A 12,096-nucleotide genomic window follows, 5' to 3' on the forward strand; every position below is an offset into this window, starting at 1 on the left:
GACTTTACGAACCGGGGAAATTCTGCCTCGGAGAGATTCCCTGCGGTGACCTCCCTTCTCGAACCCTATTCATAGTCATCACCTGTCATTTAAAGATCTCTGTGTGTACTTCTGGTTTTCTAATAAATTATAACTTCTTCCAGATAAGGAATATACGTTTCGCTTCTTTAGTCTGCCACTGGCTGAAGCACTGCAATGTGTATGCAGAAAACGTTCAGATATAAACGAGTTAATTAACAAATGTTTAGCACCGACTTTGGTTCCGGCGCTGAGGAGTGCTGTTTGGGGCAGTTATCATCCAGTTCACATCCCTCAAGAATGCAGTCATGAGACAATTAGAGAGAAGCCGCAAGAAACATCTATAATCAACTCCTTAAGGGATGAGGTCAAGGCTGCTTCAAGTGTGGCTTCTGTCTGTCCTTCTGTCTGTTGAGGACAGTAACCAACCTGCCAGCCCTCGGCCACACCCTGGCCGACTCCAGTGGGCCCGGGCTCTGCAGGGGGCGGGGACACCCTCCCCAGTGTCCAGCCAGCTTGCCTCGGGATATCAGAGTGTAGCGAAATTCTGGAGTTGGGTGGGCTCCGAGACGACAAACGGGGCTCACAGGAGAGAGGAGTCTCTGGCGTTTGGTAAATCCAGTCTCCACTGGGGCACACCTGCCTCTCTTTCCAGCCCTGCGGTCAGCTGGTCCCTGTGAAGTCATCATCAGCAAGATATGGCTCAGAGCCATTCCCCAATCAATCCTGAGCTCACCAGATGGCCTAGGGAGAGGTGGAAACCCGTGCTGAGATTGTCAGGGAGTCGATGGAACCTCAGTATCATCAACCGGGGCAGAGCAGGGCCACCTGGGCTCAGGATGCAGGCCGCCAAAACCCAAACCTTAGAAAGCGCCCCACCCCCACCCCTGCTGCCTTCTGGAATGTGTAGTCCTGGAGAGGTCCTTTTCAAATGAAGGTTGTAAGCGCTGAAAACGAATAACACTAGCGGGGCACACTGGGAGCTGCGCGCGACGGCGGGGAGCCGGGAAAACGGACACGCGATGCTTCCTGGGACTTGAAGTCCGAGGGTTGACTCCGCGGTCGAACAGGAGTCCCGGGAGGCAAGTGCTGCAGAGAGCCTGAGCGCAGCCTGCTGGGGGTTGTAGTCTTCTTGCTGTCTAAGGCCCCGGGCATTACTGGGAAACCTGGCGCCCTAGGACTACAAGCCCGAGAAGCCCATGCGCAGGCAGGGGGGCGGGGCAGGACCGGAGGCTGGGGTGCCGCCTCCTCTGCAACGCCGGGCCCGGAGTCTTAGAACCCAGGGCCCGCAAGGGTCCTCGCGCGGCTACCGCGATGCAGAAATACGAGAAACTGGAGAAGATTGGGGAAGGTAATGGGACCACGAGATGTTCCTGCAAGATCTCCTTCTGCAGACCCTTTAGCATTCCTTGCAGCCCGGCCTGCTGTACCGTCAGCACCCCCTGTTAGCATTTCCCATAGACGCCCCCCTCCCAACCTTAGCACCCCTGTAGACCCACCTCCGACCTCTGCACGTGCTGCATTTCCTACCCCTATCCTCAGCGCCACTTGCAGAACCTCACCCACCCCACAGCCTCAGTTCTCGCTGCAGACCTCCAACCTCAACGTTCCTGCCGGCCCTCATTCCTCTCCCAGACTCCCGCTCCCTATTTTCAGACGCTCCAGAAGCTCGGCCTTTATTACAGACCTCCTCACCCAGCAGCTGCAGCCTCTCCCTGTTGCAGACACCCCTGAGCCATCTGCAGGCTCCTCTCTGCCACATCCCTACTCACAAAGCTCTTCCATGCCGAGCCTTCACCCTGAATCTCTTCCCCCACTCCTCCAGGCATCAGAAGTAACACACTCCCACGCTGCTTGCTCTCCCGGCAGGGACCTCCTGTGTTGGGGAAGGGTGCCCCATCCTTTCCCTCAGTCCTGACCTCCTTCCTCTAGGCACCTACGGAACAGTGTTCAAGGCCAAAAACCGGGAGACTCATGAGATCGTGGCTCTGAAACGGGTGAGGCTGGATGATGATGATGAGGTAGGACTGGGGCATTGGGGCCAGGGAGGGGTTGAGGGCCTAGGCTGGGTGGGGTGTGACGGTGGCGCACCTGGCCCCCTCCAATGTGTAGGGAGTGCCGAGTTCTGCCCTTCGGGAAATCTGCCTCCTCAAGGAGCTGAAGCACAAAAACATTGTCAGGTGTGTAGATGGGTGGGGTCCTCCTTGCCTGTGTGGTCCGGTGGTGGGGGCTTCCGAGATGGGCTGGGCTGATACTGGGGTAGTAGGTGCAGACTTGGGGGCCTGCCTGGCTGAGCACTCGCTTCTCCCTAGGCTCCACGACGTCCTCCACAGCGACAAGAAGCTGACTTTGGTTTTTGAGTTCTGTGACCAGGTGAGAGGGGGACTTGAGGGACAGTAGCCTTGGGAGGATATAGGGGCCCAGACTGAGGTTACACTCTATCCCATCCCCCACCCCCATCCCTTTTTTAGGACCTTAAGAAGTATTTCGACAGCTGCAATGGTGACCTAGATCCTGAAATTGTGAAGGTGAGGACACTGGTTTCCTGGGAGCTCACTGAGGCCGGGGTTGGCGTCCGGATTCAGTGGACGTGCTCTCAGGCCCTGCACGGGGACACTCGGGGCACGAGGGGAGGAGAAAACCCTGGTTCTGCCTCCGAGAGCTTCCATCTTAGCAAAATCACTTTCATGTGATCGCTTTGACCTGAAAGGAACACTCTGACGTCAGTGATAGGATTTACATTTGAGAGGCGGGAAAATGAGGTTCAGAGAGATTCGTTCATTCGGCAAATACGTACTGAATGCTCTGCAGTGTGCCAGGCACTGTTCTAGGCCCGGGTTCCGGGGCAAAGAAGCGCTGAATGATAAGACAGCACAGTACATGCATTGTTGGTTATGATGTTCCGTTATGATCTCTCCCCTACCTGGCCTCATCATAACCGTTCAGACGGTTATGATGAGGCCAGGTAGGGGAGAGATCAGTGTGGGCTGGGGAGGTAGGAAGGCCCACCAAGTTGTCAGTTCCAGAAAGGTGGGGACCAGGGCCCCCGTTCACCTTTCGAGTACCCAGCAAAGAACGAAGTAGGTCCTCGATAATGAAGGGGTGATGCTGGGCCGAGCTTGGGGCTGAAAGACTGCTGGGGTTTCAAGGCCAAGCAGAGGGGAGCGTGACCCATCGTTGGGCCCGCTTCCCACCCAGACGGTTCGGTGACCTCCTCCCTGCCCCTCCCCCAGTCGTTCCTCTTCCAGCTGCTGAAAGGCCTGGGATTCTGTCACAGCCGAAACGTGCTACACAGGGACCTGAAGCCTCAGAACCTGCTCATAAACAGGGTACCTCTGGGGGAGAGGGCGGGACCTCAGGGAGGCTGGCGTGGGACGAGGGGAGCTGGACGGGAAGGCGGGAGCGGGGGGCCTGCCCTCAGACTGTGGAAGAGCCCCTCTCCGTGCCCCTCCCCCTCCCCCTCAGAATGGGGAGCTGAAATTGGCTGATTTCGGTTTGGCTCGCGCCTTTGGGATCCCTGTTCGCTGTTACTCAGCTGAGGTGAGCTGCGGGGCGGGAAGTGGGGGTGAGGGAGGGAGTCCCCAGCCAGCATCCCTCAGCTCCTCCTCCGGACTCCTCTCTGAGCGCTCTCCTCCCCAGCCCTCTAACTGGGGGTCCCTGCGGTGGGGTCTTCTCCAGGTGGTCACGCTGTGGTACCGCCCGCCGGATGTCCTCTTTGGGGCCAAGCTGTACTCCACGTCCATTGACATGTGGTCAGCGGGCTGCATCTTCGCAGGTGCCACGCCGGGGTCTGCAGGGGCACTCCGTCTCCCGTTTGAATGGACAGAGAGGGTCTGGAGGGGCCCCTCTGGGGAAGGGAGTGGAGCCCCTGGGTGGGGAGGAGGCACGGCAGGGCTGTGGGAGGGAGGGCTTCTTCGCCTGTCACCCCTCCCCCCGCCCCCCCCCACCGCCTCTCTCCCAGAGCTGGCCAACGCGGGGCGGCCCCTGTTTCCCGGCAACGACGTAGATGACCAGCTGAAGAGGATCTTCCGATATTCTTCCATCTCCCTTCACCTCAAGCCCTCTGGGAGGGGATCTGGAGCTCAGAGTGCAGGCAGGGAGGGCGGCGGTGGGCTGGGCTAGGCCTGGGGGCGCCTCAGGGCTTCTCCTGAGGGCAGAGGGTGGTGGGCGCCCTGGTTGTCACGGGGCAGGTGCCCGCCGCCAGCTGGAGAGCGTGCAGCCTGTAGGCAAGGAAGACTCCTCCAACTGAGAGCCAAGTCCTTAGGCTGAAGGAGCCAAAAGGAGCAGGGGCACGATTAGTGAGAGTGGCGGAGCGCTGACCGCTTCATCAGGACCACGGACCTCAGGGTTTAGGTCAAAGTCGTTAACGGCTCTGAAGCACCTGGCCTGCAGAAAACAGCACGCAGCTGGGACTGCGTATGAGGGTCGCGTCGGCCAGGGGCCGCCTTCTGTCGTGAGCTGGGGGATAAAGTGAGGAGGGCAGGGGTGGGTATGAGGAATCCCCCTTCCCCAGGGGAAGAGCCCCTCACCTGCCCCTTTCCACCTGAGTGATCCTTGACCCCGTGGACACGCTGCTGGGGACACCGACCGAGGAGCAGTGGCCCGCCATGACCAAGCTGCCAGACTATAAGGTGTGACGGGTAATGGGCTCATGGGTGGTTCATCAGTGGCCCCCCTTAGTTCCTGGCCTAGCAGCCTCCACGCCCCCCCGCACCCCTGGCTGACTCACCCTGCCCCCCACAGCCCTACCCGATGTACCCAGCCACAACGTCCCTGGTGAACGTCGTGCCCAAGCTCAATGCCACAGGGAGGGACCTGCTGCAGGTGACCAAGGGCAGGGTACCGGGGGCTGGGGCCGGGGCACTTGTCGGGAGGCACCCGGGGAGCGCGGGGCTCTGGGCGTGAACCTGCCTCGCCTTCTGTGCACCCAGAACCTCCTGAAGTGTAACCCCGTCCAGCGCATCTCGGCAGAGGAGGCCCTGCAGCACCCCTACTTCTCCGACTTCTGCCCCCCTTAGGCTCCAGGCCCCCGGCGGCCAGGCTGGGGCCTGGCCTATTTAAGCCCCCTCTGGGGAGGGGAGGAAAGGCAGGAGGCGCGGTGTGCCAAGCTCCAGCTGTGCTGGGCCCAGCCAGGGTGGAGGTGCCCTAACCCGCGTTCTTCACTCCCTCCGTGGACTTTATTTAATTTCATAAATTGGCTCCTTTCCCACAGTCTGGCTGATGTGGTGGTAAAGTGGCTCTGGGGGCGGGGGGGCGTGGTGCTGGGGGGGCCTGAGGCTCTGTTTCGCTTCACCACCCTCTGCAGCCCTGCTTCCAGCTCCAACACAACCCAACTGTCCGGCCCTGGCTCTGCTACTCTAAGGGGCCGGAGGCTGGGGGTCGGAGGCTATGACCTTTACCCTTAGGTCTGCACCAGGGGCGGCGCTGCCACCACACGTGTGCGTATGCGCTCGTGCCCTTCCCTTTCTCTGCCCAGGAGGCGTTAGGCTGCCAGTGTCTGAGAGCAAGGACGGGCTTCCACCAGAATGGGGGGGAAAGAGCCGGGCCTTTCCTTATGGTTCCTGTCCCACGTGTACCCACCCTGCCTCCTCCCTCCTCGTGCCCCCCACACCCAGGCCCTCAGGCTGGGACGGGAGGCACCCAAAGCGGTGGTTGGGAACACCCCCTCCCCGGCTCCCTTATTTGTCATTTTCCAGTATTTAGGGTGCCGTGAGGGAGCCGAGAAAGCGGGCCTGGGCGTGTGCTTACTGGCAGGGGTGGGAAGGGAGGGCCTGGGCTCCCCCCGCAAGCTGGGGCCTGCAGCTCTCGTGCAGCGGCTGCGGAAGCAGGAGCGGTTCCTGTACGGGGCGGGCAGGCTGACACTCGGTCCCAACTGTGAGGAAAAGTCACGAACGCCTAAGACAGGACAGCAGCTTGCGTTCTTGGAAGCGGGCTAGCCACGCCAGCTTCTCCCCACCTGCTCCGCCGCTTCTTGCCGGGCTCTGGATCAGAGACTTCTGCCAGCCCTTCCCTGATCGGACCCCAAGTGCGGCTGTCCTACCACCGCCTCCTCTGCCTTCACACCGGGCTTTGGGCTCCGTTCACTCTCAGATGTCGGTTTGACAAACTCATTCACACTGAGGTTCAAGTGACCGATGCCCGCTTACTATTCTTCTCTCGTAGAGAGATTTCTGGAGGTTAACATTTCAGACATCACGTGTGCTGGGTGATGGCTGGCAGAGGCCTTCTTGTGCCCGAGTAGGGCTGACTGTGGCCTGGCTGGTCTGCCTGTAAGTGGAACAGCTGAGGCTGAGGCACTAGAACTTTATTTGGGGTGAAGGTGGCAAAGACACGTGCGGGCTGGCCACGTCCAGGATGTCAGGGTGTGGCCCTGAAGACACAGACGCCCCATCTAGAGCCGGGTGACGAGGTAGCAGGTGCGTTGAGAGGAAGAAAGCATCTTGGTGACGGCACAGGGAGGGGTGGGAGGCCTGGGGAGACACGGACCACGGCCCTGGGACAGGAGGCCTCTCGCCCACTGCCCTGCCCCTGCCCTCTGGACTGGACCTGCCCCATCTCCCTTGACCTTAGGGGGCCCTTTCTTGTTACCTGGGGCCCAGGCTGAGGTGGGGAACTGGGGTTCGATGGCTGCCCAGCCCTTCCTGAAGCTGTGAGAGGAGGGAGAGGGTCAGAGGTTGGGGGGGGTGGCGGCGGGGATCCTCCCTCCCAGGGACCAGCCAAGGTCACTGCACGCTCCTCCCCCATCACTTTTCTCAGCTGGGTAGGGGGGGCGTTCTACACTTAGGCGGAGGGGCTGAGCACCCGCAGTGGAGAGGGCAGGGGAGGAGGAAGTGCTATTACCAGGTTGGCGCTGGAGTGCCTTTGGGAGCGCTTTCGGTTCCAGAAGTATCCCAGGACTCTGTCCCAGAACACCTGGGGGAAGCAGTGCTGGAGGTGGCCAGCGCATACCTGCCCCCTGGATCCTGTGGCTTGGCTCTGCCCCCCTCCCACGGCTGGAGCCCAGGCCCACCCACCTCACAGAGGTAGTCCAAGATCTCCAGGACCGTGAGCAGGCTGGCGCCGACGAACAGCCCCATCTGGCCCCCAATGTCACCTGTGGAGACCGGGTCACCTGTCAGCTCACTGCTACCCGCTCTGCCCGCAGCTCCCCAGGCCGCAGGTTGCCTGCACGTGCGTGCACACACACACGCACACGCACACGCACGCACCGAGCAGCTCCGACATTTCGTAGGCCTTCTTCTGTTCCACCGTCTCGTAGTTGAGGGCCTCAAAGAAGATGTCCAGCATCAGCACATTCTCCCTGGAGGAAGAGAGGCCAAGAGTGTTCGCCGGACGCCCCTAGTGCCAGCTGCTGGCAGGAACAGGTGCCCCATTCTCTGGTCTCTGAGTCCTTTCCTGAGCCCTGGGGAGGGGCGTCACCGTCCCCATTTTCGGAAGAGCCGGCGTCAGAAAGGTTACGCAGCTTGCCCAGAGTCCCCGAGCCCGCTAATGATGTGTAGCTTGGTGTCCCATCCCTGGGCGCTGCGCACGGAGGCTCAGCCCGGAGGCTCGGCGCTCGCCTCGCCCCCGGCCCCCTGCGGGGCTCACACGATGTAGGCCTCGCTGCGGTTGTGTTTCCGGGCCAGGTAGCGGGCGGCGGCGCGGCTCGGCATCCGCACCATGGAGAGCTCCTTGGCGTAGCGCGTGCTGGCGCACGGGTTGGGGCAGGTGCACGCGTCCTTCCGCAGCATGGCGTCTGCGGGCCACAGGCGCCTGGGTCAGGGCCGCCCGCCCCGCGGGGTCGGGGTCGGGGTCGCGGGTGGAGCAGGGTGGGGGTGGGATGCGGGAGAGGCTTGCCCCTTACCCAGCGCCGGGTGGGCGCAGTCCTTGTACTGGTGGGGGCTGCACACCGGCGCGCCGCCTGCACGGGGGCGGAGGAGACAGCTTCAGGAGCGGCCCCCCCCAGGCCTCCCTGCCTCCTCGGACCCCCTCCTCCGCTGCCCCCAGCCCCTTACCTGGCATATGCATCATTCGGCAGCCGCACTTCCGAGCCACATAGCGGCTCTCGCAGGCCAGGCGACACCCTATTAGACTATAGGGAGGGCTGGGGCCTGGGCTGGGACTGGGGGCACCCAGAGGACCAGAGGGTTCTGGCTCAAAGTCAGGGTCCAGAGAGACAGAGCTGCAGTCACCCCAGGGTGGCGGCAGGAAGCTCAGCTGTAGGCGGACAGGTTAAGGAGGCTCTGGGAGAAGTGGGGGCCTGGGTAGAATGCGACATCACTGGGACAGGTCTGAGGAGCTGGGGTTGGGGTCTGAGGGGTGTGGGCTGAGGAGGGAGTCGGAGCCTGGTTTTGGAGGCACCAGAGAGGATGCTTGCTGCTTCTGGCAGGACACAAAAGTCTGGTAGCCAGGGGCCGCCCCGAAGCCCAGCTGGTCAATGAGTGGCGGCTCCTCCTGGCTGTGGATCTGCACTCGGATCCCCACCTCAAACGGCGTCTCCTCTGCAGGGAAGGGGGGACCCTGAGGCCTGAGTCCCAAGAGGCCCCTCCTGCAGCCCCCTCTCCCCAGGGCTGTGACCGGCTAAACCCACCCACTTCCCACAGGAAAGGACAGGCCTGGGGCCCTCCCCGCACCTCCACTTCTTCCCGGGGCCTTCTGCACCCCCTCTGCCACTCCCCGGCCTCACCCGTGCGCCCCGTACCCGTATCCCTCCACATGGGCAGGTACTCATCCTGCTGCACGTCCAGCATGACCTGCAGCCCACTGCCCGCGCCGCCCTTGGGAGTGGTGAGCAGCTCTGCCCCTTCGGCGCCGGAGTTAAAGGTGTAGCACTGCCCCATGCGGGTGAAGACCTGGGGGAGGGCAGACAGGGGACAGGCCTCGCCAGGGAACCAGGAGCTCAGCCAGCCCTTTCCCCTGGGCCAGTGCGAGGACCGTGGGACCCCTCCCTCCCCATCCTCTATTTGGGCCTCTTCTTTGAACACTGAGGCCCACATCTTAACGCCCCCAGACCCTCCCTCAAGCGGCACATGTAGCTGGACCCTCACTGACTGTGACCAGCTAACCCTGCCCCTTTCCCACAGGAAAGGACAGGCTTGGGCCCTCCAGTTCCTCACTCCCACCTCCACCCCCAGCCCAGGGCACAGCCTGCAGGGCGAGTGTTTCTTTGGAGACTGGCATAAAAGGAAGAGGGGCCCAGCTGCCCTCCTGCAGGCCTGGCGGAATGTGGAAGAGACAGCGGGGAAAGCAGCCCCCTCCCCCGGCAAAGAGGAGGGTCTCCTGCCCTAGAACACCAGATCCCCCCACGCCCCAGGAGCAGGCTCTCCACAGACCGGACCTTGGGCCCAGAGCCAGCCTGGGTGGGTGCCCCTGGCTGGGAGGCGTGACCTTGCACGCTGCAGTCCGGCTGAGCAGCAGGGAGGGGCCCGAGGAGGACAGCTTCCTGGCTGAACAGAAAGGCACTGGTGGGGTGGGGGAGGAAAGGATCCCCCAGCACGGCTGTTAAGCTTCCCTGGCTCTGGGGGAGTGTGGGCCGGCCAGGCCCGGCAGGGACCGCCTGGCGCTCCCGGGCCCCCGGCTGGACGGATCGGGCGGCCGGCTCACCGTGGTGAAGTTCTCGGGCCCGCACGGCCAGCCTCGGTAGCGGCAGGCCAGCAGCATGTCCTCGAGGGCGTGCCCGGCCCGGGCGTAGAGCCGGGCCACGTCGAAGGTGGGGCTGGGCATGAAGCCGGGCGGCGCGGGGGGCCGGCCCAGGGCACGCAGGTAGGCGGCGTGCTCGGCGGGCTCCAGGCCCAGCAGCGCGGGCCCGGCCCAGTGCAGGTCGTTGGGCGTGAGGCGTGAGCGGCGCAGCGGGTTGATGTTGCACAGGGTGACGGCCGGGAAGGTGAGCCGGCGGCTCTCACGCTCCTCCAGGGCCGTCTCGTGGTGGAACTCCCCGTAGTAGCGCACCCTCCCAGCCACCTGGTAGAGGAGGGTGGCCAGTGCCAGGAGCACGGCTGCGGTCCACAGCCCCCGGCGTGCCATCGGGCCTCCCGGGCCGAAGACGTGGCCCAGGCCGTGCATCGAGCAGCTGCTGGCGAACACGCGGATGTCTGAGGCCGGCGGCTGGGCCTCCTCCGGCCCTGAGCGGGGCTTCATGGCCGGAGCCCGGGGCGCGGGGGGGACCAAGCTACAGAGGCTTAGGAGGAGGAGAGAGGGTCGGTCCGAGGACTGGAGGGGCTGAGAGGGGGTTCAGAGGGTCAGGCAGGGGTCACGCGGGTGTTCGGCCAGGAGAGGAGAGGGTGGGGAGGTACTGGCCTGGCGGGTCCAGCTCGGCCTCCTCCAGGACCTGGCCGTGGCTCTGCTGGACGCGGTGCTGGGCTGGGGGCTCCGAGGCTGAGACCAGGTAGGGTGCAGCTGATGTGGAAAGCAGGGCGGCTCTGCTGGAGGCTGCTCCGCTGAGCCAGAGCTGCGGCAGAAGATTGGGTTTCAGCGGCGAGGGGGTAAGGGGGCTGGCAGAGCAGCCTGGGGGGCGGGGAGGTCTCTGGGGCCCCAGGCTGAGCCATTAGTGCAGCGTCGTGGGGGGAGGCCTGGCTGTGGAGACCAGAGGCGCCAGCAGGAAACCACAGCAATCCGGGGTAGGCTTGCGGGGAGCCGAGAGATCAATTGGGGCTGGGGGTGCCCTCGGGGCCCTCTAGGTTCCCAGCTGCAGCCCCTGTATGTTGGGCCTGAGGGTCAGTCGCTGACCCTTGGCCCAGTCCCCGTCCTGTGCCCTCTCCTCCCTTCCCCCTAACCTCACGCGGGATCATCTGCTCTTTCGCAGAGCGGAGCTGGCTCCTGACCAGGCTGGAAAGTTGTGGGAAGTTGGCACCAGCAGACTCTTCTTTCTGAGCCCCCAACGTCCTGGCCTACTCTGGGTGCCAGGGTCTCTTCCGGCCCCAAGTCCAGAGGTGGTCTGTCTCCAGTGACCCTCTCTTCCCACCTCCCCATGCTCAGGCCCTCGTGTCTGGGGCGCTGGCCTCTGCCACAATGATGGTGACGGTGGGCTCACCTGTCGCCCTTCGAGTATAACACGGGTGCCCGTGTGCCGCCCTACCAGGTAATATGGATGCCCTATCATTTCACATCTTCTTCCACTTGACAACATATTCTGGAGACCATGTGGTATCCAGTACCTGGAAAACTTCCTCATTTTCTAAATGGCGGCATAGCATTTCATTTATGTGGATGTACCATCATTTATATAACCACACCCCTGTTGATGGGCACTGGGGGTTTCCAGTCTTCCATTACAAACAGTGGTGCTCTCAGTAGCATTGTACAGACGTAAACTCCCAGAAATAGAACTGCTGGGTCAAGAAGAGGCAACTGCATGGGTAATTCGATAGCACAAAATTCCCCACCATAGGCGTTATTACACCACTGTGCGCTCCCATCAGTAACACGGAGTGTGCCTGTTTTGCACGGGGGCTTTTCTAAAGGAGGAGAGACGCTGCCCCCAAACCGGCTGGAGTGCCCTGGGCCACAGTGCCTAGCACAGCATGGCAACACTGGCCTTGAGGGGGCAGAGCCGGGGCATTTGACTGACGATGCGGAGGAGACGCTGGGTCGGGCGGGGGAGGACTCCCAGAGGCTAGAGCGGACATCTCTAAAAGGCAGAGCTGCCGTCTGCAAGGCCTCAAGCGGGACTCGGGTGTCTTGCTAATCCAAGGTACAAGGGACGGGAGGCAGCTGCTGAGCACTGCAGCTGTCGCGGAGGACTGTCAGGGCTGCTCCTTGCTGGCGTCAAGCCCTGCGTTTGGTTAAACGCTCACCTGCCCCCGTGGAGCTGGGAGTTGCACTGCAGGCCTGAGAGAAAGCAGATTTATCTTCACTAATTTATTTACTGCAATTTATTTCTACTCCGTGTCCTTCCACAAAGCATTACAGGCGAGGGTCCACGGGCTCTCGGCAGTGAGTGGAACGTAGTTCGCCAACTGACCATGATCACGTCGCACTGTGATCGCCTGGCCTCCTGTCCGTCCTCCTGATGAGACCGCTGCAGGTCTCAAGGGGGCAGGGATGTCCTCATCCCCCCAACCCCGGCAGACAGGGCGGCACACAGCAGGTGCTTAATGAACA

At 62.6% G+C, this 12,096-nt stretch overlaps 2 protein-coding genes across 3 annotated transcripts; one reads left to right on the top strand and one right to left on the bottom strand.

Annotated features, from left to right (window-relative positions):
* The first annotated feature begins 1,241 nt into the window (after positions 1 to 1,241).
* CDK5 (cyclin dependent kinase 5) lies at positions 1,242 to 5,229 on the top strand. Its single transcript, XM_059933061.1, has 12 exons — positions 1,242 to 1,369; positions 1,951 to 2,039; positions 2,131 to 2,198; positions 2,331 to 2,391; positions 2,490 to 2,546; positions 3,252 to 3,347; positions 3,484 to 3,558; positions 3,697 to 3,793; positions 3,980 to 4,049; positions 4,589 to 4,649; positions 4,762 to 4,842; positions 4,950 to 5,229. Exons 1-12 carry the CDS (start codon positions 1,333 to 1,335, stop codon positions 5,034 to 5,036), a joined length of 879 nt encoding a protein of 292 aa, XP_059789044.1. The 5' UTR covers positions 1,242 to 1,332; the 3' UTR covers positions 5,037 to 5,229.
* Positions 5,230 to 6,316: 1,087 nt separating this feature from the next.
* Positions 6,317 to 12,034, bottom strand: ASIC3 (acid sensing ion channel subunit 3). 2 transcript variants are annotated; one of them, XM_059933059.1, is made up of 12 exons: positions 11,790 to 12,034; positions 9,601 to 10,444; positions 8,699 to 8,849; positions 8,371 to 8,498; positions 8,013 to 8,214; positions 7,862 to 7,918; positions 7,606 to 7,753; positions 7,227 to 7,318; positions 7,032 to 7,111; positions 6,859 to 6,930; positions 6,607 to 6,665; positions 6,317 to 6,488 (listed from the first exon to the last, which is right to left on the bottom strand). In XM_059933059.1, the coding sequence occupies exons 2-12, from the start codon at positions 10,132 to 10,134 to the stop codon at positions 6,410 to 6,412; spliced, it is 1,602 nt and encodes a 533-aa protein (XP_059789042.1). In that variant the 5' UTR covers positions 10,135 to 10,444; positions 11,790 to 12,034; the 3' UTR covers positions 6,317 to 6,409. The 2 variants fall into 2 exon arrangements, with proteins under 2 accessions (XP_059789042.1, XP_059789043.1); XM_059933060.1 differs by lacking the exon at positions 6,859 to 6,930.
* Positions 12,035 to 12,096: the final 62 nt, after the last annotated feature.

The sequence above is a fragment of the Balaenoptera ricei genome, chromosome 9, assembly GCF_028023285.1.
Source record: "Balaenoptera ricei isolate mBalRic1 chromosome 9, mBalRic1.hap2, whole genome shotgun sequence".
Lineage (NCBI taxonomy): Eukaryota > Metazoa > Chordata > Mammalia > Artiodactyla > Balaenopteridae > Balaenoptera > Balaenoptera ricei.

Excerpts from the sequence above, each read along its gene's own strand:
- CDK5 (XM_059933061.1), top strand. The coding sequence starts at position 1,333 with ATGCAGAAATACGAGAAACTGGAGAAGATTGGGGAAG. Across the intron at positions 4,050-4,588 it reads CAGCTGAAGAGGATCTTCCG|GCTGCTGGGGACACCGACCG; the intron begins ATATTCTTCCAT and ends CCCCGTGGACAC. Across the intron at positions 4,843-4,949 it reads CAGGGAGGGACCTGCTGCAG|AACCTCCTGAAGTGTAACCC; the intron begins GTGACCAAGGGC and ends CTGTGCACCCAG.
- ASIC3 (XM_059933059.1), bottom strand. The coding sequence starts at position 10,134 with ATGAAGCCCCGCTCAGGGCCGGAGGAGGCCCAGCCGCCGGCCTCAGAC. Across the intron at positions 8,850-9,600 it reads GGCCCGAGAACTTCACCACG|GTCTTCACCCGCATGGGGCA; the intron begins GTGAGCCGGCCG and ends GCCCTCCCCCAG. Across the intron at positions 6,489-6,606 it reads CACCTCAGCCTGGGCCCCAG|GCCTCCCACCCCTCCCTGTG; the intron begins GTAACAAGAAAG and ends GTGTCTCCCCAG.